The sequence below is a fragment of the Mercenaria mercenaria genome, chromosome 15, assembly GCF_021730395.1.
Source record: "Mercenaria mercenaria strain notata chromosome 15, MADL_Memer_1, whole genome shotgun sequence".
Classification (NCBI taxonomy): Eukaryota; Metazoa; Mollusca; class Bivalvia; order Venerida; family Veneridae; genus Mercenaria; species Mercenaria mercenaria.
Genome location: NC_069375.1, coordinates 52295630 through 52322343, shown reverse-complemented (window position 1 = coordinate 52322343; position 26714 = coordinate 52295630). Strand labels below are relative to the sequence as shown.

Sequence of the window (26714 nt, the reverse complement as noted above, 5' to 3'; positions counted from 1 at the left end):
TAGTATACAAGTGTCATACCAATTAAACAATCTATCTATCTATCTTCCATATAGTCAAACCCCTGCTGGGGACCTAGACTTTGCGCGTCAACTAGCAAGAATGTTAAAACGAGTAAAAAAGTAGTAGTAAAAAGCAAGAAGGAGAATGGTTAAAAATAGGGCAGGTGTATTTAAGGTGAGATGTGCTCAATCTGGCTTACAGCCTGACTGAACACTGGCCCAGACGAGTTGACAACATCTGAGGGCAAGGCATTCCAATGATATACTGTTCTAGGGAAGAATGAAAATTTATGATAGTTGGATGAGGGTGAAACTTGAACGAATGCCTGGGAATGAGTAGTTCTGGTTCTGGAAGATCTAGTGTTGGGTGTTAGGTAGTCCGGTAGTGGGATGGCGACCTGGTTATGCAAGATGTTATAAAACATAACCAGGTGCTGGTCAATGCGACGGAGTGCAAGGCGTCGCCAATTTAGGGAAGTCAGCATGTTGTCTACACTGGATGCATGGCCGTAATCACGCTTGGCCCAGCGTGCAGCCCTGAGCTGCACAGACTCAAGCTGATCAATAAGAGTTTCAGAGTGGGGGGACCACACAGTGGAACTGTACTCCAGCTGGGGCCGTACAAGTGTTTTGTATGCTTGTGATTTTAAACCTTCTGAGTGCACTTAGGTAACCCAATGTTTGATTTGCTTTTTTGGTGATGTTGTCAATGTGGTCATTCCATGTAAGGTTGTGTGATTTAGTTATGCCAAGGTATTTTGCAGATGGTACTGTTTGTAAGATGGTTTTGTGTAAAAGGTACTGTGTTGGTATAGGTGTTTTACGTTTAGTGATCTGTAATACTTGGCATTTAGACGGATTGAATTTCATGTCCCATTTTGTTTCCCAGAGTTCCAGCTGCTGTAAGTCTTGTTGTAGTAGGCTTGAATGAGAAGAGACAGTCAGAGAAAGGTAGATGGCCGTGTCATCGGCAAAGAGTCGAACTTCAGAGTGTTTAACAAAGTCAGGTAGATCGTTGATATAGATAAGAAATAAGAGAGGCCCGAGGACCGAACCCTGGGGAACACCTGAGGAGACTGGTATGGTGCCTGATGTGGACCCGTTAACTACCACTGACTGTGACCTGTTATCAAGGAAAGCTTTAATCTATTTAAGAGTATGACCCCTTACACCATAGAAATGCAGCTTGTAGAGTAGTTTTTCATGGTTGACCATATCGAACGCCTTTGAAAAGTCAAGGAGTATGAGGTCAACTTGACTTTTCAGGTTCAAGAATTGAAGGATATCTTCTACTAACATTAGTAACTGAGTTTGACAAGACCTCTTTTCTCGGAAACCATGCTGCAATTCATAGAACATATTGTTCTTTGTGAAGTGTTTTGTTATGCTAGAGGATACAATGTTTTCCAGGGTTTTACACAAGATACAGGTAAGAGATATTGGGCGATAGTTGGCTGGGTCTGACCTAGAGCCTTTCTTAAAGATGGGAGCGACATTCACCATTTTCCATATATCTGGCAGTGAACTGGACTGCAGGGATTTTTGGAAGAGTTTTGTAAGGATAGGGGAGATCACTTGGCTAATATTCTTAAGTACGACCGGGCTTATTTGGTCGGGCCCTGCAGCTTTTTGGGGATTAAGGTTGCTAAGTAGTTTTTCAGTACCTTGTGTTGAAATTTCAATATCAGGCATAGGTTTGTGTGGGCTGTACGTTTCTTTTCCAGGGATCTCTTTACCTGTATCTGCATTATCCTGGACCTTCATATCAGTCAAAGATTTCAGAGAGAGAGGAGATTTTAAAGTAAAAACTGACTGAAATTGCTTATTGAGTACTGTGGCTTTGTCAGGGTCCTGTGTGTGAAGTTTGTTGTCATATTTGAGTGTGTCAATGCCAGTGGAATCTTGTTTTGAGTGCTTGAGAAGGCTGTATAATTTCTTGGTGTTTGGTCTGTTATGTTGTGCTTGCATTTGATCAGTCTCGACGTTCACATTAAGGATATCTTCAAGGTACTCTTTATATGTTAATTTGGTTTCTTTCCTACATTGATGTTTGAGACTAAGGTAAGTTTTCTTGGGAATTTTGTTTGTCTTATATTTCCTAAAGGCTTTATTCCGTCTTCTATAGAGTCGTTTGAGGTTAACCTTGATCCAAGGGAATTTATCTTTGGTTGATGACATTTTAGACGGTATAAATTTCTTAATTCCTTCTTCAATAGAGCTGTCGATGGTCTTCCAAAGAGATTCTACTGATAAATTTTCATAGGAGTTTGACATTGTAAGGGAGTTGTGGAGTTCTGATACATGTGACCTAAGACCATCCCAGTCAGCCTTTTTATAGAGGTGAATTTGTCTAGGTTTTTGGGGCTTTCTTTGGTTTGACTGTACCAGGACAGCATCATGATCACTGATACCTGGAATTACACTGGTTCGTTTGACAATTGACGGGTTACTCGTCATGAATAGATCTAGGATGTGATTTTCACGAGTTGGCTCCTGGACTACTTGGGTCAAGTTACTATCAAATAAGATATTAATGAATTCCCTGTAGAGGGACTGATATCTACATTCTGAGGTTGGGACAATGTTTGACCAATCCATTTTTGGCATATTTAGATCCACACCCACCCAGATGGTTGCTTTGGTCTTTGATGCCATAGAGAGAGATTTATTGAAGTCCTCTAGGCTATGAGGGTCATATTCTTTGGGTTTATAATAGGCACTGATAAGAAGGGGCTTTGATCCTTTCAATTCAATTTTGACCCACAGATTTTCACAGTCTGTATTGAGATGGGTCAGTTCTTGGGCAATCAGGCTATTTTTAACCGCGATGAATACGCCTCCTCCTGCCTGATTTTTCCTATCTCTCCTAAAGGGGGTGTAGTCCAGGGCGGGATTGAATATTTCATTGTTGTAATGTTTGGGTTGAAGCCAGCTTTCGGTGCCAATGATAATATCTGGATTAGTAGATCTTATCATATTTTCATAGTGTAACCTTTTCTCAACAATGGAACGGCAATTAACAACAAGGACAGTAAGTGTATGCCGAACTGTGTTTTTGAATGATTCCTTGCGTTGTTGTTGTGGCTGACTGTGAGATGGAGTGTGTATGTTGTTCTTTGGTGTTGAAGTGACTGGGTGATTAGTATCTTGGACTGATGGTGCGGGAAAGTGTGATGAGATAGAAATTAAGGTCTGTGTCACTGAGATTGCTAAATTTGTTAGGAGTTGTGAATGATTCAATGTTTGCTAGACTGGATAATGTGATGTTCATGTTATTACAAAATAAACACTTCCATGCCCCAACTAGTGAATCAGTTCCAAGGCGGTCGTACATACTGTCAGAGATATTTTGACAAATAATAAAACGGTAAATATGACTAAGTATAACAGATGACTTAAATAGAGGAAGTGTAGGATTGACCAAATCAGGTAAGTTATAAAGGTGACAATTAATAGCATTCTTATAGCTTTAAGCAAAATTTTTATTTGATAAATGAAATAGCAGATTTTATCAATTAATGTGAGATAACTCATCACTGACTATTCCATTTCAACTTTTAGTTACTTCCTTTAATCATATATTTCGTCTAAAACTTCAACGAATTTTGTGTTATTGTATTAACCAAACACACTGGTTTCGGTTTAGAATTCAACGATGTTATGTAGATTTTGTCTGCTATAATGGATTATAAGGATCTTATATGGTAGGTTACTATGAATGCATATTCAAAAGAAAAAAAACTGACTTTAATTCTGTTCTTACTCATTTTGACATTCTGGAGCTGTCACTAATTGGTGCCATGACAGGTGCCCGATTAGTAGAAAAAATAACTCTGACGCCGTTTCGTTGGTAACATGACGCTTTTTAATGCATAAATTCTCATTTTTCTGTTAAGTGAGCAACTCGTTTTATAAACGTGCTGATATTGGCCCGCAATTAAGAAAACTCAATGGCATAGTCTGAATCAATCCGTTTAGCAGTATTAAACCTTACTTGTGTGAACAACAGTGTTGAAAATAAATGCATGCAGAGCTTTATTATCAAATAATTAATGAAACATATGCTGGGAGTTATTGTCTAGTATTGCTTTTGGTGGTATCTTTGCAGTTTGAATACTTTCAAGCCTAGAAACACTGAGAAAAGAATGTGTAATTTACATTTTGACTGTTGATTTACCAGTTATGCATGTCTAAACATGAATTTCAGCTGGCAATTTACAGTTTATTGACGGTTCTGATTTGGAACTAGTTGGTGATGGCCTTAAATTTGTTGCTTATTTCAAATTTCCTATTATAATAAAGATTTTTTTTTTAAGTAGTATATTGAAAAACTTTAGGTTTGAAATGTAATATTTTTATCAGTGTCTGGTAGTTGAAGAAGTTTCATGCAGATGTACAATATGAAATTAGGAGTTGCATATCTAACAGGAAAAATTTGATCAAGTAGTGTGAATCTGGGTCCTTTTCGTGGAACAACTCCATGGAAACGAGCAGTTTTGGTACCTTCTGTATTTGCAGCAGAACCAAGTATGGAATTATTGATAGACCATAATTGAATTATGAGTGGAGATGCCACAAACAAAAGATGCACAGATATGTAGGTTCACTTTTAGCATTATACACTTGCTATTAACTGTAGTGGCCTGTCCAGATATTACTATATAAGCGAGTAGAAAAAAATTGATGGAGCTCATATCCTACAATGCTTTCAATCTCATGAAAATTGAAGAAGAATTATTGTTGATGCTAGATCATCTGAAAAAAAATGGCGCAAACAGTATCAAACATGTAACAAAGAATTATTTATTGTTGTAGGCCTGAGTACATTTAATATTATTTCAGTAATGAATGTAAATTTATCACAGACATGATAGAAGTATAACAATATAATTGTGATTTAATCATAACGCTCAGTCATAAAGAGCACATTTTTAAATACAAACGTATATAGTTGCCTAAGCGCAAATATAAATCCATTGATATTAAGAAGCAGTTATGTACAGTTTTCTGGCCGTAGGCCGGTATTGAATTCAAATTTTTTTTCCTGTAAATATCTGGGGTGAAGCTCATTTAACAGCTGATTAAAACTGTACATTTTATTGGTGGATGAAAAATTCCACAGGGTTTCAAATTGGAATAGATAATATTTTCTTAAGGGGAGGGGGGTGCAGGAGCTCTGAGCTGTATTGTTATACAGTATATGTTGCAAGACTCCTGTGGAAATAGCTTAACTTCTGATGTGGAGTGATCTCCTGTATATGTTTTCGACCCCAAGTCAACTCAGCCCCATTTTGTTCATTTGGTATCCCTGGATGATTTCAAATTGGTCATTTGGTATCCCTGGATGATTTCAAATTGGTCATTTTATCCCCAACTTTTCAGCCCCTCCTTAGTCTTATTTTTTGTCAAAGTTTCCTAGATAATGATTAATATAATTATGATGTAAAATATGTGTTCTGTAAAATATGTTCTACATAAAAAACATGAGTTTTACTTTAAAACTACATTTTGTTTTATAAATACCCAATCGTATGTAAAAGTGCAGAGTGCATGCACATTTCATAGCTTAAAGTGTGCATTGGTTAATGCGGCCTTGTATCTTTTTATGCCCCTGAAGGGAGGCATATTAGTTTTCAACTGTCCGTTCGTTCGTTCGTTAGTCACAACGTTAACTTTTTGCATTAAGGCACTTTACTCGCAAACCACTGCACCAAGGACCTTCAAACTTCACATGCTAATAGTACTTATTGAGTACACGACCCCTATTGACTTTGGGGTCACCACGTCAAAGGTCAAGGTCACCAGGTGAACGGTCAAGGCACTGCGGGGGCATTTGTCACCATTAGTGACAGCTCTTGTTTAAAGATACTTCTTGTTTTAGCTGATGTGACATATTATACAAAATGCCTTGAACCTATGGATAGCAATTTAAATAAAAACTTATTTCAAAAGTGTCCACTAAATATGATTTTATTAGTTTTCATTTTACTTTTAGTTACAATTGACACTTGCTTCACATGTACCATGTACATTAGTGGTAAGTTGGTAGTGTACTTTGTCTGATATATTCAAAGATTTTCATGTACATTTGAAGGGCTTACATTGGTGAAATATAAAAATAGTTTAGATACCTCAGGCATGCTTCGAATCATTTAAAACCAATTTACGGGGTTATTAAAGACTTGATGTCAATAAAGTATTGATTTTAATTTTGCAGTTTTAAATAAAAGATCACATTACATTTAGATATTGGCCTGATACAGATATTAGGGCTAAGTTTTCTATTCAGATGATAAAAAAATCTCTTGTGGTTTTTAATTTTTAACAATGACTACATAAATAGTAAACACCTTTATATAAGCATTATTTATAACGCTTTAATCAATTAGGGAAATTTTAAATAAAGGTGGTATCTTAATCAGAGGAATGGTTCACCTTGGTCACAATAGTAGTGGGTAAAACATTTTGTGTTGAGACACATTTTCTTAAAGATTTATTGAATTGTATTATCTGCGGACTAAGTTGAAGTTTGGTATATTTATATTGAATTGGGTCAATGTGTATCAACAAATAATCGGGGTAAAAATAATTTTTAGGCTGGTAGTTTTGGCAGGAGATATTGTTTTGTCAGGGTAATCCCTTTAAATCCCTAATAATCCATGAAAAGGTGACATTTAATTGTTTGTCATTTATTTGTTATATGGGAAATTTCATGCTATAGTTCTGCATACATGTGCTAATTTTTGAAAATTTTGGACCTATAAACTTGAATATTTCTTTAAAGTAAATTGGAAAAGTACAAAATGTTAGCCCCAAAAATATTCAAAAATAGCAAAAAAACATGGTAGTAGTATAATTTTTTATTCATTTTGGCAGATAAGTAATCATTGGAATTTGGATTTTTCTAATACTGGATCAAGCTTGGATGGTTTCTAATACTGGATCAAGCTTGGATGGTTTCCAAACTAAATTGTGATTGATTTTAGAAGTTCAAACACATTTTTGCCGACTACTGTTTGTTTAGAGGAGTATTTCATGTGAAGTAATGCTAGATGTATATTTGTGCGATTGAACATACAAAAACATAGTAAACAGTTCATAAATGGAACATTTAAAATGTATTTATCAAACATGTAAATTAGTTTTAAGAAGTTATAAAAATTGATTTGTTATTTTAATCCAGCATAATCTTAATACATTTTGTTGTATAGCTTAAACAAGGAAATAGTGCAATCGTATCCGTAGCAGTAACTGTTTAGTTTTACAAAGTTTTAATTGCTAAAAGTGTTGGAGCTTTACATTATGTAAAAATACAAATGTATGGAACAATGGATATATTGAGATTCTTGTTCCTTTAAGGAGAGATTTGCAATACAAAGTTTAAGTTTTATGTGTATTTTTGTGGTTAAAAATATTTAAATAATTAAGAAGCATACAGTAGTATTCAAATTGGTTTTAAAGGGATAAATATTGTATCTATGAGGAAATTACTGCAATTCAATCGTTAACATTTTTTAGACATTAAAATTTTAGCCTAAAAAGCTAGTTTCAAACTTTATCAAATATCTGTGTCTCTGATAAAGGTTTGGTTTGAATATGTTGGTACTACTTTCATTCTGGCTGCATCTCTTATGCTTGTGCTGTTGCACAGGGGTTAAGCATCAGACTCCTGGTTCAAAGGTTGTTGGTTTGACATCAGTCTCCACAATGCCATACTTAGTTGCAAGTACTGGTTAGATACCAAGGAAGCAGTCATGGAGCATAGTGTGGAAACTTTCTTTACACTCTGTGCAGTATAATTCAGTCAGTGAGGAGCTATCCTCAGCGTTTACCGCAGTATTGTTATGAGCTAAAAGTGAAGACATGCCACGATGCATAAAGTTGATCTATACAAATATGTTCATTAAGGTAGTTCTGCACGTTTGGATAAATTTTTTTTCTACAGTGTAGAATTTGATTAAACTCTGTTTTTTTTTCAAAACTTCAGAATATACCTAGAAAATTCAGCAAATAAAAATGATAGGGTCATGTGCTTGATTTTTTGCTGGACTGATTTAAAAAATTTGGACCTCACCCAATTTTTCATAATGGAAGTCTATGGGAAAATCATAACTTTCATAACATTGTAAAATCCAGGACTTACTGCATGTGATGGGTGATTTTTGCTTAGTAAGTAGCTAGGGGTCCGGTAAGCGGACCTCTAGACAACCCGTACAGGGCAGGCTAGAGGTCCGGTAATCAATATGAATACTGAGAATTGTATTACAAAGAGCAGACTATATTTTATCTATAAAACAGGAGATGATTTCAAAAGTTTGTCATATTTTTCTCAATGTTTTAAATACATGGTTTAGTCATGTAGGAAACAGAATTATTTATAACATTTAGTCCCGGGGAAAACACAATTGCAAATTCGACAGATAATTAATAGTTATTAGTACGCTTTTTATTGTTTTTCTTGTTTTTTTCTCAGGACTGATGAATAAAAATAATAAACTTAGTATCTAAGACATGGATTTTGCTCATGACTGTTGAATTCATTGAGAAAATAAATTATGGTGACTACTGGAAATCGCTGTTACAATTTCATATTCAATATGCGTCGGACCTGAGTGAGAGCTAATTATGCCTAAAATATTTACAGAAATAAACATATTAAGGGCACCTTTTATGACAACTTATCAAAACTTTTACCAGCAATTACCTCACCAGCAATTTCCTTATATACTGGTATTACAGTTCATAATAGTACATGCATATTGCTAGACTCCAGGTCTTACGGTCATCTATTTACTCAGACAGTAAAACAAAGTCAACAATTCGTGCTCAAGCACAACCTATGTCTTAAATACTATAGAAAAAAATAAGCGTATTTTTTTAATTCATCAGTCACAAGAAAAACAATAAAAGCTTCAGATTATGGCATACAAATTGCTGTTAATTATTCGTAGAAATTGTGATCGTGTTTTTCCAGGGGTTCTTTATAAATACTTCTGTTTCCTGTAAGTCCTGTTTCCTGTGACTTACCATGTATTTAAAATCAAAACAAATGTTTGAAATCATCTCCCGTCTTTAAAGATAAAATATAGTCTCCTAGTTCTTTGTAATTACCGTTGTCGGTATTCATATTGATTACCAGACCTCTAGCCTGCCCTGTACGGGTAGTCTAGAAGTCCAGTTACCGGACCCCTAGCCACTGCCTTTTGCTTAAGTCATACTGGTGCAGTGTGAGATCATATGGCAATTTCCCAGCTTTTTGTAGTAGAGCAAGATCCCAGGCATTATTTCAGGTACTGGCACACACCTCAGGGTAGAACAACCAGTGTTCTGTATGCAAGTTGAATGGCTTTCTTACAGTAAAGGATTCTACAGTAAAGCACAGTTTCAAACAGAGGTAAGGGCAAGTGATTGAATTCAGGAACCTTAACCACTTAGCCATGTGATGAAACTCAAGTACTTTTGAAAGATGGTGTTTCAAACCACCAAAACAGATCAAGCAAATTACCTACATTATTTATGTTAGATATTGTATTATATACTTTTGATTTGCAGATCATGAGGAAAGCAAAGCCAAAACTTGGAATTATGAAGTTGTCAGACATTTGTTAAAATGATGTGAGATCTTTGGCACTGCAGAAATCACAAACCAGGCTGACTGACACAAATAACTGACTAGAGATAAAATATGGCATTTCTAGGTGGCTATAGCGAGGACTTTGATTTAGATGATGATGGAATTTTACGAGATTCTGTGGAATGTAAGTATTTTAGTGTGTGGAAACTTATTTTCTCCAAGCTTTATCTTCCACAAGATTCTAGTATTTTCATTGGTTTAAATGTGGTCATATTATGACCCCTTATATTTTTGTGAAAAGAGTGTTTTAACACTAAGCATGGGCGTTTATATGTCGGGCGTAATAAATTCACGAGGAATGTGACCTCGTGAAATTATTTGTATGACATATTACCACCTGAGTGTATAAATAGTGTTAAAACACGGCTTTGCTATAAATTATTTTGATTCTAATATGCCCTTGATCTAAAACAATACAAAAAAAATAGAAGCGCTCTTTCTTGGTTTCAACAAAAACTTTGACTTCACTGCACATTAACATGACATCATTCTAGCATAAGAGTGTTTAACAGAGAAAAGCATATTAGAATATGTATCAAATTAGTATCACATGTATGTTAGTCAGTCGGGGAGATGCAAAGGTGCATACTTTTTGTAGAGTACAGAACTCGGGGGGTGGGGGCTACATTTATTTCCATACTGGAACAGAGTATGACTTTCTCTACAATTCCTTATTTAACTAAAAATAATATTTAGGTAGTAGTGATTTTACAGTAACACTTTGATTTTTCTGAGATGCTTTTAAATGTCCCCCATGCAAATAAGAGACCAGTGCACGTTCTTACCAGGAAAGAAAGCTTTCCACGTATTCTGCTTTACACCCGACGTTATAAAGAAACATGTTGTCTTTTAACTAGGAGCTAGGTTAAGTTAGCAGGATATGCCTGTATCTAAACTTTCTCCCTCGTTTTTTATCTCACTTTGTTCCTTCGGTCAGATTGCTCTGTATCTGCACTTGTCAGTATATAATGGTATATAATTATGTAAACTTCAATGAACATGTTTATCATGAAAAGGGTGCTATATAAATTGGGTATAATATAATTAACATATATTATGTCAAAATGAGAATACATCCTGTCATTGATTTAATTAATGTCTGACTTTTCAGCAGGGGGACACTGGATGGATTGTATTATAGATAATAAAAGTAAGAACAACATGCACTGTTTGGGTTTGCTTGTAGGGCTTGATAAATGCATTACAGATTACATGAAGCAATTTGTTGGTGGCACATGCATTACAGATTACATGAAGCAATTTGTTGGTGGCACTTGCATTACAGATTACATGAAGCAATTTGTTGGTGGCACATGCATTACAGATTACATGAAGCAATTTGTTGGTGGCACTTGCATTACAGATTACATGAAGCAATTTGTTGGTGGCACATGCATTACAGATTACATGAAGCAATTTGTTGGTGGCACTTGCATTACAGATTACATGAAGCAATTTGTTGGTGGCACATGCATTACAGATTACATGAAGCAATTTGTTGGTGGCACTTGCATTACAGATTACATGAACAGTTTACGAGAAGTAATTGTTTTGAAATGTCAGTTTAGGTGAACACATGAAGTAATTTCAAATGTCAGTTTAAGTGACACATGCATTACAGATTACAAGAGGAAATAGTTTGAAATGTCAGTTTGGGTGGCACATGCATGATACAGTACATAAAGTAATTTGTTTGAAATGTCTGTTTATGTGGCACCTGCATTACAGGTTATAAGAAGTAATTGGTTTGAAATTCTAGTGTAGGTGACACATGCATTACAGATTACACAAAGCATTTTGTTTGAAATGCCAGTTTAGGAGGCACATGCATAACAAAATACTGTGAAAGTATTTTATATCATCGGCATGGTTTTGGCCAAAAAGGCTGTTTCGCAGGGACATAATTACCTGGTTTTCAAATTTTTTAATTTTTAAAAAAAATTTCCACAGGACTAGATCTAGCATATCATTTGATCTTACATGTGAAACCTACATGTGTCATATAGCACTACCATCATTACCAAATTTGCAATCTTCAGGTGATCATGTGCCAATTAACGACCGCTTTATCTTATATGACCCCTAATTTGCAAAACTTAATGAAATTGTGAATATTCAATAAGAAAAGTCAGTGCCAATTAAAAAGTGTCAAAACCGTAGCACCTGGGATATTGTCTTGCACAATTAGCATCCATAATCAAAATAAATGTACCCCTAAAGTTCATCACATTGATCATTTGATCGTGTTTCAAACAAAAACTAGAAAAACGTTCGGTACATGACTGTTGTCTTTATTCAGTAGTACTAGTAAAACCATAGTAATCCTTACATAAACTTACAAACTGGTTGCTAGACTTTCATCCGAATGTTGTTTTTTTTTTTTTCAAAATGAATGTGCATCTGCATCTACAATTACAAGCTGTTGAACTTGTAACGTGAATTGGGTAATTATGCATCAGGCGCAGATTTAGCAATTAATTTACAATATTTGATAGTCTTAAAGCACTAGTACATTTCTACATGTCAGTAAAAATAAAAGTTAGTGTTTAGACATCTCAGAGCGGGGCCGAATAAATGCAAATAACAGCTGCAACATACAAGTGCCATCTGTCACATGACGCTAAGTCAGACTACTATTTTTATTATCTACCTTTACTTTGACAAGCATGTCGTAAACAAACCATGGGTAAATGTCTGAATAAAATAGTCGATTTTGTTCCGATGCATGCCTATGTTTATCGTTGATGGAACCTCCATAAACTACACAAAAGCTGCAGGTCAGTCCTACCGCATGCACACAACTACGGACCAGATTGGATGGCTATGGTGTCTCTTGGCGACATTGAGTACAACTTGCATTATCTTGGGCACAATTTGTTCGTTGGGACTTAATTTTAAATTAAGTAGTGGTTGGGCAGAACCACGAAATCCTCGAAAATTAATCTCCCACGAATAATAATGATTTCACAGTACATGAAGCATTTTGTTTGAAAATAGGTAGCACATGCATTACAGAATATGTACATGAAGCAATTTGTTTGAAAAATCAGTTCAGGTGGCACATACCATTTTAAGTATAACATTACAATTAAGAAATATAGAGAAACACTAATATCTGATAGTTTTAAGCTCCACTATTCAGAGAGTAGGGGTCACTATTCTACTTGCATCGGCATCGGCGTGAGTTTTCTAGGTTAAAGTATTTGGGCATCCTTTGTTTTTCTTTTTTACTATTGCTTATATCTTACTGTTACTTCAAATTAACATTGCATGCAAACAAAGTATGTGCTGGAGCTGGGCCAATTATACCCAAGGTGAAGATCACCAAGGTGTTACACTTTGGTTATTTTTAAAATCTCGGTCACACTACACCGTACAGCATTAATGGACGTCCATCGTATAACAAAATTTTCAATCTGTTCGTGTCCGTTCTCATGCGTTTCTTTTCCGTTTCTCATGCGGCGCCTGTGCTCCTTGTCTGGTGATGTTCGTTCCATCCGTTGGAAGGTTTTGAGCATGTTCAAAATTTATAAAGTACACAACCAGACAAAGTTGTCTGTTAGATGTACAATAGCAATGCATTGATATGCGTTTTGTTTGTTACCTGTACGTTCCCTATTCTGAACTTGACCGGTTTGCATCCTTTCTTGTCCGTTTCGCATTCGTTCTTGTCCGGTGGACCTGATTCACGGCCTGACCATTACCGGACATGCAACGGATGTAACGTATGTTCAACGGACGATAACTGACAAGAACTTTATGTCAGTTTCTCATGCGTTGCGCTTTCGTTTTACGAAGTACAAGTTCTTTAACAGTATGGTGATATCCGTTAATTGAAAGTTGTTCGTCCTGTATATATGTTTTAATCTTGCGGTCAATGTGCATGTTATGCATCCCATACACCGATAGTGAGAGCATCGAACAACAGTGGGGGAAGCCTTTCGTCACCGGATAACTTTCTGTCGCAATTTTTCTATACTTTTGTCATCTGTTAAAGCTATACGGTGTAGTGTGACTGACATATAAGGTTAAAGTTTTTTGGCAACCTTTGATTTTCTGTCATATCTTTGTTACTGTTGCTAATATCTTACTGTAACTTTACATAAACCTTTGATTTTCTGTCATATCTTTGTTACTATTGCTTATGTCTTACTGTATCTTTACATAAACATTGTCCAGCATACAAACAAAGTATATGCAGGGGCTGGGCCCATTATACCTAAGGTCAAGGATATCAAGGTGATCTACTTAGGTTATTTTTAAGGTTAAAGTTTTTTCGGCAACCTTTGATTTTCTGTCATATGCTTATATCTATCTTACTGTAAGTTCACATAAACTTTGTCCAGCATACAAACAAAATATGTGCAGAGGCTGGGCCCATTATACCCAAGGTTAAGGTCACCAAGGTGTTATAATTAGGTTATTTTTAAGGTTAAAGTTTTTCGGCTACCTTTGATTTTCTGTCATATCTTTGTTACTATTTCTTATATCTTACTGTAACTTCACATAAACATTGTCCAGCATACAAAGTATGTGCAGGGACTGATCTCATTATACCCAAGATCAAGGTCACCAAGTTATTATACTTGGAGTTATTTTCATGTCAAATTTTTTCGAAAGCTTAGTTTATAGACATATCTTTTGTATGTAAGTAGAGGTCCTTTATTGAGACATGAATTCATTTTACTGTCAAATTGCTGAATAGTGGAGTGCACTGTCTTATGGAAAGCTCTTGCTTTTTTTTGGTCTAAGGTAAAACCAAGAAGCTGATGCAAAAATGCTACATAAACTTTTATTACTTGTGTGTATGGTGAGCACTATGGTGATATAGTACCAGTATATCGCTGGGCATTTTATTTAGTCTGAATCACTATCAAGAAAGGTATTTGTTTACTCAGACAAAACAGGTATCCTAAAATCTCATGCTTATTATCTAAGATATTTCTCACCAGTTTTAAAGAATTATTAAACAAATGTAGCATATTACAACAGAACTATAGATGATTGTCAGATAGGTCTATGATTTGACAATGTTAACAGTTTAGGAGCCAAAATAATAGTACTTGATAGCTCTACGAATACCTTGGTTCCTTGCCAAAAGGTGTATCAAGTTGTTGATCATTTGTAACATTCGCATGACTATGCTGAACTTGGCAGAAAGTCAAATTAAAGGATCGGTTTTTGGTCAAATTGTTGAAGAGAAATAGTGACCCTGACAGATGAAATTAAGTATATTATGCTTGAAATGTTTGTCAGATTTAATAATTGTTAACCAATACTTCTGGACCAGATTCAAAAATTAGGTCAGTACTGGCATGTATAAGTACTGCACAGTATTATAGCATTTTTAGCTCACCTGTCACATAGTGACAAGGTGAGCTTTTGTGATCACGCAGCGTCCGTCGTCCGTGCGTCCGTAAACTTTTGCTTGTGACCACTCTAGAGGTCACATTTTGTATGGGATCTTTATGAAAGTTGGTCAGAATGTTCATCTTGATGATATCTAGGTCAAGTTCGAAACTGGGTCACGTGCCATCAAAAACTAGGTCAGTAGGTCTAAAAATAGAAAAACCTTGTGACCTCTCTAGAGGCCATATATTTCACAAGATCTTCATGAAAATTGGTCAGAATGTTCACCTTGATGATATCTAGGTCAAGTTCGAAACTGGGTCACGTACCTTCAAAAACTAGGTCAGTAGGTCTAAAAATAGAAAAACCTTGTGACCTCTCTAGAGGCCATATATTTCATAAGATCTTCATGAAAATTGGTCAGAACGTTCACCTTGATGATATCTAGCTCAAGTTCGAAACTGGGTCACGTGCCATCAAAAACTAGGTCAGTAGATCAAATAATAGAAAAACCTTGTGACCTCTCTAAAGGCCATATTTTTCATGGGATCTGTATGAAAGTTGGTCTGAGTGTTCATCTTGATGATATCTAGGCCAAGTTCGAAACTGGGTCACGTGCGGTCAAAAACTAGGTCAGTAGTTCTAAAAATAGAAAAACCTTGTGACCTCTCTAGAGGCCATATATTTCATGAGATCTTCATGAAAATTGATCAGAATGTTCACCTTGATGATATCTAGGTCAAGTTCGAAACTGGGTCACGTGCCCTTAAAAACTAGGTCAGTAGGTCAAATAATAGAAAAACCTTGTGACCTCACTAGAGGCCATATTTTTCATGGGACCTGTATGAAAGTTGGTCTGAATGTTCATCTTGATGATATCTAGGTCAAGTTTGGAAATGGGTCACTTGCCTTCAAAAACTAGGTCAGTAGGTCAAATAATAGAAAAACCTTGTGACCTCTCTAAAGGCCATATTTTTCATGGGATCTGTATGAAAGTTGGTCTGAATGTTCATCTTGATGATATCTAGGTCAAGTTCGAAACAGGGTCATGTGCGGTCAAAAACTAGGTCAGTAGGTCTAAAAATAGAAAAACCTTGTGACCTCTCTAGAGGCCATACTTGTGAATGGATCTCCATAAAAATTGGTCAGAATGTTCATCTTGATGATATCTAGGTCAAGTTCGAAAGTGGGTCACGTGCCTTCAAAAAGTAGGTCAGTAGGTCAAATAATGAAGAAACGTTGTGACCTCTCTAGAGGCCATACCCTTGAATGGATCTTCATGAAAATTGATCAGAATGTTCACCTTGATGATATCTAGGTCAGATTTGAAACTGGGTCACGTGCCATAAAAAACTAGGTCAGTAGGTCAAATAATAAAAAAACCTTGTGACCTCTCTAGAGGCCATACTTGTCATGGGATCTGTATGAAAGTTGGTCTGAATGTTCATCTTGATGATATCTAGATCAAGTTTGAAACTGGGTCAACTGCGGTCAAAAACTAGGTCAGTAGGTCTAAAATTATTAAAATCTTTTGACCTCTCTAGAGGCCATATTTTTCAATGGATCTTCATGATAATTGATCTGAATGTTCACCTTGATGATATCTAGGTCAGTTTCGAAACTGGGTCACATGCAGTCACAAACTAGGCCAGTAGTTATAAAAATAGAAAAACCTTGTGACCTCTCTAGAGGCCATATTTTTCATGAGATCTTCATGAAAATTAGTGAGAATGTTCACCTTGATGATATCTAGGTAAAGTTCAAAACAGGGTCACGTACCTTTGAAAACTAGGTCAATAGGTCAAATAATAGAAAAACCTTGTGACCTCTCTAGAGACCATATTTTTCAGGATCTTCATGAAAATTGGTCAGAATTTTATCTTGATAATATCTAGGTCAAGTTCAAACTGGGTCACTACTCAAAAACTAGGTCATATGTCAAAAAATAGAAAAAACGACATATACTCAAACTAGGGCATGTGGGAATTATGACGATTCATGAACATCATGGTCCTCTGTTATTTTGATATGAATAACAATCAGTACTAATGTTGTCTGATAAAGGCATGCATGTTCACATTGGGACATAATTATTTGTTAATAAACTGTGATTAAAGGCATGCATTTTACATTGGGACAGATTGTTTGTCTATATATACTATGAATTAAAGGCATGCATGTTCAATTGGGACAGATGTGGTCTATTGAAATTAAAAATAAAAACATGATGTCTCTACAAGACATATGTATTTACTCAAAGTAAAGTCTGTCATCAAATAGTATGTAGGTCATATTGACACTATAGTATAATGTAGGTCTGTTGACAAAGTTACTGGTAGGTCGTTGACACTATAGTAAATTAGGTCTATTGACCTAAAAATAAAGTATGCATGTTACACCAAAAAAGATTATTTTCTGTGACACTAGATGAAATGATTGCCTTCTCAGAATAATCAGGCTATTTTTAGAAAAGCTTGTCTGTTCACAAGACAAGTTCTTGCAGTTGAAATTAGATAGAAAAATTTGCCATTGGCAAAGGCCTGTGTGTAATGTTATCAGAAAATGTTCTGAGGTCATATTAGACGAAACTTGACTGTTAGCAAGATAGAAACGGTCTGTTGACCATAAGTGAAAATATTTGCAGTTATCCAATTTCATTCCAAAACACTGATTCCTGTTTATGCAAACTTTGATCATTATGAGTGGCTAGGTGTGTTTTCTTTGAGCAGAATTTAATCAACAACTAATTAAGATTATACACCCTTTTTCATTTGATTAAAATAGTTAAAATTTGTAAATGTAATCAGTTTATGGCAGATATGAATGAAATCTAAATTAAAGTTCTTTGATCCAAGGAATTCTTTTCACTGTATTAAAGTCACATATTTTGATAATAGCTTAATGACATTTATGGTAGAGGTTTTTTTCTTTTTTTCTAAAGACCAACTGAATGTTTAAGCAGAGTGTGGCAGGGTTTATATTGAGGATTTACTATCAAACATGCAATTTTGAATAGATTTGGTATATCTGGATTGATAGTGTTGATCCTTGAACTTTTGAAGTTTCTTTACAGTGATTTATGATTTTTGTCAAATTGCATATATCTTAAAGATAGGTAGTACATTAAAGTCGTTAGTTAAACGTGATACTATGATAAGATAGCTATAAAATATCCGGATTTTTTTTCATTGAAGAAAGGAAAGTACTGTTCTTCCTTTATTTCTTTTAGATATAAACTGTTTTTGTTTCAATATTTTATGAAAACAATCTTTATTTTCATGCACATTTTCTACTTTATTTGTGGTAAAATCTTTAATTTTCATGGGGAACTTTTTTTCATTGATTCCATTTATGTCAGTCCTGAAAACCCTAGGAAATTCCTAAAGTATTATGTTGGGTATTTTAAGTTTGAAGTTTTTGAACCCCATGAAGTTGTAATGCAATAGTATGCATTAGATGTAAACTGAGTGACATCTTTCTGCAGGGATTTGTGGATGTTACTCCATAGAGCAACTGGATACTCCATAGAGCAACTGGAGTCTCTTAAATACACATATAATCAAAGTACTGATGGAAGGTGATTTATGTTAGTACCTGCATGAAAAGAATTCATTCCAAAAATGGCACAAACGCTATCAACGCTTCGATAGTTAGAAACCCAATAAATATAGGATTCGCTTCGTCTAACCATATCATCAATATGATACTGCAATTAGGTGATATATACAGTTATGCATTCAAAACCTCTGTAAAGTAAAAAGGTGTTAAAGACCCACCACAACCTAGTGACCTACTTTTTCTCCCACAAGACTTCATGAAAATCATTCTAATAATACTGGTATAATACATCTATATTACATGATGACAGGTGGACAATTTAGGCCCTCCCTGAATTAATATGTTTTCACAACTTCCTCTAAAAACATATTCAGGTAATTGCTTTTCAGTATAGGTTTTAAAACATAGATAAATAACTATCTTATGTTTGATATAAACTCACTGTTCTTAATGCTACATTCGTCCAATACAATGTTTAGACATTAAACACATTGTCTTAGCCTTATATATGCCACAGTAAATTTGTTAGTAGATACTTGTACTTCTTGCTTCTTTCATGCAAATCATGTATAATAACCATCATGGAAATACAAAAGAATACAGTTATTTTGTGGTGCGTCTTTAAGTAAATGCATGCAGCCGATAGTTATTCGTAGTAAATTACTGCGCCATTGGTATATATTCAAAGTATGTTGAACTATTTTTTACTGGGCACGAGTACTTGTAAGTTTGTGATCAAGTCCATGGCTGCCTCAAAGGTGGTGATAGAGTAGGCCAAATTTTTCGGTTTGTAACGATAATGACGTCAGAGGTGATAAAATTATTCCGCATTGAACTACATTGTACAGCGGATAGATACGAAATAGTTTTGAGAGTTCTGCGGGGTTACACAGAGAAGGTGATTTTGATCAATCACCTTCCAATAACTGGTTAAAAAGAATCCATTGCACAAATGTATACTGAAATTACAGAAGTTTTAAACACACATTTTATGCTCCATAATGACAGTCTACAAATGACAATCAATAATTTTCATGTAAATACATATTCTGGTATGCTGTTTGGGTATTCTATGGCTGTGTATCAGCGAGGAAATGCTGCAACAAAGAATTAGAAATTGTTGGTCCACTACCTTAAATGCTGTAATATTGTTACAAAAGTTATGATAAAACTCTCTTAGAATGGGAAGTGAACAACTGTTTGATCAAGCAATACAGAGAACCACTGTTCACTCAAGCAATACAGAGAGTCACTGTTCACTCATACAATACAGAGAATCACTGTTCGCTCGGTACAGAGAATCACTGTTCACTCAGTACAGAGAGTCACTGTTCACTCGGTACAGAGAATCACTGTTCACTCGGTACAGAGAATCACTGTTCACTCGGTACAGAGAATCACTGTTCACTCAGTACAGAGAGTCACTGTTCACTCAGTACAGAGAGTCACTGTTCACTCAAGCAATACAGAGAATCACTGTTCACTCAGTACAGAGAATCACTGTTCACTCGGTACAGAGAATCACGGTTCACTCGGTACAGAGGACCACTGTTCACTCAGTACAGAGAGCCACTGTTCACTCAAGCAAAACAGAGAGTCACTGTTCACTCAAGCAATACAGAGAACCACTGTTCACTCAAGCAATACATAGAATCACTGTTTGCTCAAGCAATACAGAGAACCACTGTTCTCTCAAGCAATACAGAGAATCACTGTTTGCTCAAGCAATACAGAGAACCACTGTTCACTCAAGCAATACAGAGAACCACTGTTCGCTCAAGCAATACAGAGAACCACTGTTCTCTCAAGCAATACAGAGAATCACTGTTTGCTCAAGCTATACAGAGAACCACTGTTCTCTCAAGCAATACAGAGAACCACTGTTCACTCAGTACAGAGAGCCACTGTTCACTCAAGCAATACAGAGTGTCACTGTTCCCTCAAGCAATACAGAGAACCACTGTTCACTCAAGCAATACAGAGAACCACTGTTCTCTCAAGCAATACAGAGAACCACTGTTCGCTCAAGCGATACAGAGAACCACTGTTCTCTCAAGCAATACAGAGAACCACTGTTCGCTCAAGCTATACAGAGAACCACTGTTCGCTCAAGCAATACAGAGAACCACTGTTCACTCAAGCAATACAGAGAACCACTGTTCACTCAAGCACTGGGCTCACTTTATTTTATGGATTTCAGTGAATACTGAAATTTATCAGTGATATAAAATTGATATTTTCACTGTTTCAATATCATTTTTATTTTTCACTGGTACGAAACTACACTTGAATGCGAAGGAATATGAATTATAGATAATACAAAATTCCATGCAAAATATACTTCAGTAAAGATATAAATGTATAGAAATATTAACAGGATCATATAACAAAGTGTAACAGAAATAAAAAAACAGAACTATTTACAGTTTTTCTACAAAAATATCCTGACGTCACGACATTATGACATCATGATGCAATGCACGTGACGTTGCGCATACAAACTGGATATGGTTTGGTTAAAACCATTAAAAATACATAAAGTAAATAGATTTTTTTTTATTTAAGTGTAAAATCGAAGTATATTTCACTTGTGAACACCATAATTTATATTTCCACTTGTGGCTGTGCCACTCATGAAAATATTGCATTATAGTGTTCGCTTGGTGAAATATATTTCAATCTTACACTCAAACAAACAAATATCCTCTATATTTTATTCATCCCATTGGGACCTTGCGGAATCGATGTTTTACTGAAATTTTGAGTAATGTATTTTTTTCAACAAGATGTCAAGCGGCTGTTACTGATATGTTGGATTTTTGTTGTGATTGAGCAAAGAAAGAAATACAAGAAAATTTAATGTAAATATATAGCTTTTCATAGAAATCACAAATAGGCACACTTTAAATGATCCGATATTGAGTGCTTAATGGTGCCAATTTTCATGTTATAAGTAATAAAATCAGGGACAACATCAATACAATTGGTCTACTTAATTGCTATTATTCTATTATTCATAACATAATTGTGAAGTATTTATTGAATTCTTAATGACCAGCCACATTTTCCAGTACTTTTAGTCTTCATTTCTTCACCATATTGATTTTTCACTTACCTAAACTAAATTTATGTCAATTTAATTAAGTTTGTTTGAATTAAGGATTTAAACAGTCTGCTCTATGTAAGTGAAAAGTTTCTTATTGATCTTTAACTTGATTTAAAAATATTGAGTTTTAAATTGGCTCAGAAATCCTTCTATGATGAGATGTTAATCAATGTTTTGCAAATGACGCTTAAACATGTTATTTTTTCAAACGCATAAAAGGTATTCTAGAGTAGTCGCAGAATTCAGAAATTTGGAATTTCGGCACATCTGAATTAGCTTAGTTAAAAAATTTGGCATTTATGTACATTAGTATGCAACATAAAGTGACATATAATTATGATTTCATAGAAATCAGGTAACAGTGATGTTGTTAGGCAGTATTATATGTATATATATCACATACAATATATGGGAGAACAGATGGTATATAAGTCAAGTTCTTCTGACCATATGACCATGAATTTCTTGATTAGATTATTAATGACCACAGAAAACATGACTTAGTACTATTTATATGCTGTTTGATCCAGTTAGAAAAATTGTGCTAAATTAATTAGTTATTGATACAATGTTGCCCAAAATTGGTATTGACTGACATTTTTTACACCTCAATGTGAAAACTGTTTCTTCTGCTTGTAGGAAATAGTTTCATGCTGAGACAATGATGATTCTTCCAACAGTTTGATTACATGGACGTAAAATAAAATTCTCGTTTCTGTTGGAAAGATTATCATTGTCTTTTATGTGATTTATTTTGTGTAATTAAAGTGGAATTAAATATGCAGAGAATATACCTCAATCCAAAATCATTGAAATGTAAGAAAGAAGTTTTTATATTTTTTATTTGAAATTTTACAATACTATTTTGTGTGCATTTAGAGTTGAAGAATTACGCACATTGGTGAAAATCTAGATTGTGTTTGGGCGGTTGGGCTTTCTACTGTCAGGAAAATCTTGAATATTTTATGGAAAGAACTGTATAAGATGCTAAAATATTAATGTTTGAGTAGGTCAGTCTAAAGTGTTTTTAATTCTGACATTTTCAAGATAAAGTTGTATGGTTATAAACCTTCTTACGTTCCAGTTTTTATATTTTCAGCTGGTGGTATTCTCATCGATGATGATGGTATAGTACGGGACGACTTTGATATTCTCAGCAAACACGGAAGCTCCACCCACTGGACTGATTCTGGTCTGGGGGGAGATAAACAGTCCAGCACCCCATCAACATTACGACAGTTAGACCTTCAGTCGTATGATTTCGAAGATGTTTCACGCAATTTTGATGAAAGTAATATAAATATTAGTGACCTTGAAGCATCAAAAGATGATCTTAGTTTTGATAATGATTTTGGGGATACAGAGGATAGGTCTCGTGGTAGAATAACGCCAAAAGGAAACAGAAGTGGCCTTAGTAGTAGAAGTAGCTTTGATCATTCATTGAATTACGATGAAACTTTTGATGGGGATGATCAAAAAGGAGACAATCAGAAGCAGGATTTATTTGGTGAGGAGTATTATCGTCAGTTGCAAGAATTAGGGGTACTTGTTGATGAGGATGATTTTGCTAATCCTAGAGATTCATTGCAAGAGTTTGAAAATCTAGAAACACATTATTCTCGGGATTATGATGGTGATGGTGCAGCGAGAGATGAGATTGAGGAATTCTTACGTCAAGACGGACCTGATGCCACACGTGAATCTATGGACATTGAGTTACCTGATCAAGGTGTGAGAAATTCAGAACGGAAATTATATGAGAGTCATGGTTTTGATTCTTTTGATCAGCGCCAGTTTGAAATAAATGAGGGTAAGCGTACAAGACCAAATACAGCAAGTTCGACTCGGACAATAAGTAGTCGATCTTTTCCTGAAATATCTCCAGAGGAAGCTCTTGAACTTTACACTGAAAGAATTCAGTCTTTGGACCATGACAATGATAGTATTCGATTTGAACAATCTCAGAGTCAGAGAACTGATCAAAGTGATGATGATGAGGAAAATGATGATGAAATATTCTTTGTTACAAGTCAAGAAAATGACGGAGACAGTCCAAAACCGGCTAAAATGCCAGCATATGATATTGAAAATAAACCTTCATTGACACCACAAAGGAAAAATAAGAAACAATCAGGACAATTAAGTGATGATAGTAGGTCAGTTACTCCTCAAGGTCATAGTCAAGACTATGATGATGAATCAGATAGAAGTAGGTCAGTTACACCTCAAGCCAAAGAATTAAATCAAGATAATAATGGTTATCAGAGCAATGATGAAAGATTTGACTCTCTAACACAAGTTACGCGACTTGATTCTCGTAATAAAACACAAAGTGAAAGTGACACTTTTAGACCTGATTCTGCTCTCAGTGAACTTTCTTCTGCCGCTTCGGAAAGTAGGTCAGTAAGACCAAAAACTAGTAAATCGCAAGGGAAACCACCAATGCAACAGAAAGGAGGTATGTCTCATGCAAGGTCACAAGAAAGCTTTTTTGATCATGAAACAGGAAGTTTTAAGAAATTGGAAAAAGGTCCGAAAAGATTGTTGCCAAAGCCAAGTCCCATTGAAGAAAATCAGCCTCTTAAAGTCAAAAGTAAAAGTGCTACTAACCTGAATGCCATGGGTCCAGTAAAACCTACCCACATGACACTGTCGGAAATTCGTAATATCAATATCGATGATCCGATCATAGACTTACAAGACATTGATAAAAGCGAACCAAAGAGCAATGCTTCAGATGTTCCAAAAGGAGAATTAACTCAAAAATTAAAACAGGAATCAAACAAACGACAGCAGGCCACACAGCTTGTGAGGCAGCTACAGTCTGACTATGATAAACTCTTATCAAAATATGCATTAGCCGAGTTGACAATTGATCAAATGAGATTGGGTGCTAAAATTTCAATTCATGCGAACTCTCCAACACCGAGTCAGGCTACAAGTGGTTCCTTGCAATCAGCACAGCATTTACATATGTTACAGTTGGCAGGTGGTCATCGGGGATCTTTGACATCTGCCTCACCATCTGTGGCAACACCAAATGTATTCTTTCCAGGTAAATTTAGACCATATAAGGCAATAGGAATTATATATTGTATGCTCAAAGGGAAAATGATAAAAACTAAGCTTTTTTTATCTTAAGGTTGGGCAATAACTATAACTTTAGAAATTGAAAATCTGTATATATTGTAAACAATTCTCCATCTTGCAAAGGCAGCTAAAATTACCTCGGTTCCATTTTGTACTATGAGGAAAGAACTTGAATTAGATATGGGCCTCTGTAGCATAATAACTAAATAGTATTTTGGTTCTCAGTTCCTTTATTAATTATTGTTAGGAATTAGGGATAGATTTTGAACACTAGATCAAACTGTAACTCCCAAAATATATTGAACATCCCTTCCTGTTGACTATTTTGTGTGAACTTTTTGCCTGGTATTTTGAAAATTTAGGACAAGGCTGAACTCTGTTAAGATCCTGTGATTCTCTGCTATTATGTGAATTTGAAAGAAAAGAATGATACAGATACAGATTTTATTTAAAGTCGGTGTTACATATATAGACAAAATTAGCTATGAATAGCTAATGACCGACAGAATTTGAATACAGAATAAGTCTTAGATGTTGTAAAAATTGATCTGGAAAGCCAGATACATTTGATGATGTAAAATTCAGCAAAACGCTATTTTGATTTTAGAACAATTAAGGTCAATATACATGCGTCCATACTTCTAAAATCTATAATCGCATTGAATGGACCATAATGGATATGTTTCAAAACAACAAAAACGTTTATGACACTTCCTAATATTACAAAGGTTAAGCCTTTGTCTCATTGTATACTGTAAACTAAAGCTGCTTGAAGTAGACATAGTCCCTTAGGCCTTTACAATAAAGCTTACTAGAATCTGTATACTTATTAAAGTATCTAGTTTCCAAATTTTAATAAAAATGCAAATCTGTTTTTTTTTTCTATAGGTTTTAAAATTACTTGATTTTTTACTGGTAATTGAATATCGTGAACAAAAAATGAAGAATAGCAGAAATATGTTTTTAAGATTCTAACTGTTTTGGTACTTGGAATCATAATTGAAATAGAAATAAAAAATATTGTGAGAAGAAGAATATGCTATAAAATATTGAAAGGAATAGGTGAACTAAATGAGTTACTAAAATCAGTGCAGATTCAGTGACAGGCTACAGTATGCGAGGTGGCAGTGTGACCCTACAACTTTTTGGGTTTGAGGTTCGAAGCCCACCTCACCTTTATGCAATTAGTGAAGTTTCAGAAAGAAGTGTATATGAGGAAGATCTTAGTAAGTTTTCCTTAATCTGGAATTTAAAAGCTTCACAAAAATGTAACTTTTCTGGGATTAACTTTTCCAGAAGGCACAGTGTTGATTTGTGTTTTTTGGCTTTTTTGAGTTTAAGGCATTTACCTTTGATCTTTAAAGTACTTTATACCTAGACACTTGTCTTCAAGGAATTAAAACATTATATTTTAGGTCAATGAAAAAGTAAATCATGTCAAAGCATTAGGTTTACGTGAGCATAAACTGATAAATTACTTGTCTTAAGCTATATAAGGTCATATGTAAGAGATACATGACTGTTTGATTGTTCAATTGTCTCTTTATCAAGGAAAGTCATCTACGTTAGATAACATAGAATAACTGTCAATATATTTTTGAAGTTCTGTTTGTATATTTTCCTAATGGTTTAGATCATTTTGTAAACACAAAGGTGTGCAGGTCTAAACAAATACAGGCGTGGCTTTGGGGGGTGTAATAATTCTTCTTTTCATCAACAATTTATAAGTTCACTGAAGTACAATACAATTTGTAAAATCTCAAACAAATTACTTTCATATTAAATATATTTGGGTTGAAATAGTATTAGTAAGCATTTGTTAATTAATATTCCATGTCAACTGATTTTTGTCAAATGAGCCATTAGAATCATGGATTTTTTTAACTATTGTAACTATAGATTTGCAGATCATTGTTAAACAGATTTTTTTGAAAGAGGTGCCTATTTGTTTACAAAAACGTGTCACTGACTTCTGTT

The 26714-nt window shown here is 34.9% G+C and overlaps 1 protein-coding gene across 12 annotated transcripts in view; it reads left to right on the top strand.

Moving 5' to 3' along the window:
- The first annotated feature begins 3615 nt into the window (after window positions 1–3615).
- Window positions 3616–26714, top strand: part of LOC123554492 (uncharacterized) — a 105386-nt gene continuing 82287 nt past the window's right edge. For 8 of the 12 annotated variants that reach the window (XM_045344776.2, XM_045344768.2, XM_045344737.2 and 5 more), the window contains exons 1-4: window positions 6986–7118; window positions 9553–9758; window positions 10746–10784; window positions 22747–24702. In XM_045344776.2, coding sequence (XP_045200711.2) covers window positions 9686–9758; window positions 10746–10784; window positions 22747–24702 — 2068 coding nt within the window. In that variant the 5' untranslated portion in view covers window positions 6986–7118; window positions 9553–9685. Of the gene's footprint in view, window positions 3705–6985; window positions 7119–7530; window positions 7909–9552; window positions 9759–10745; window positions 10785–22746; window positions 24703–26714 lie in introns of those variants that run through there. The other 4 variants (XM_045344704.2, XM_045344721.2, XM_045344791.2 and 1 more) reach the window with 4 other exon arrangements.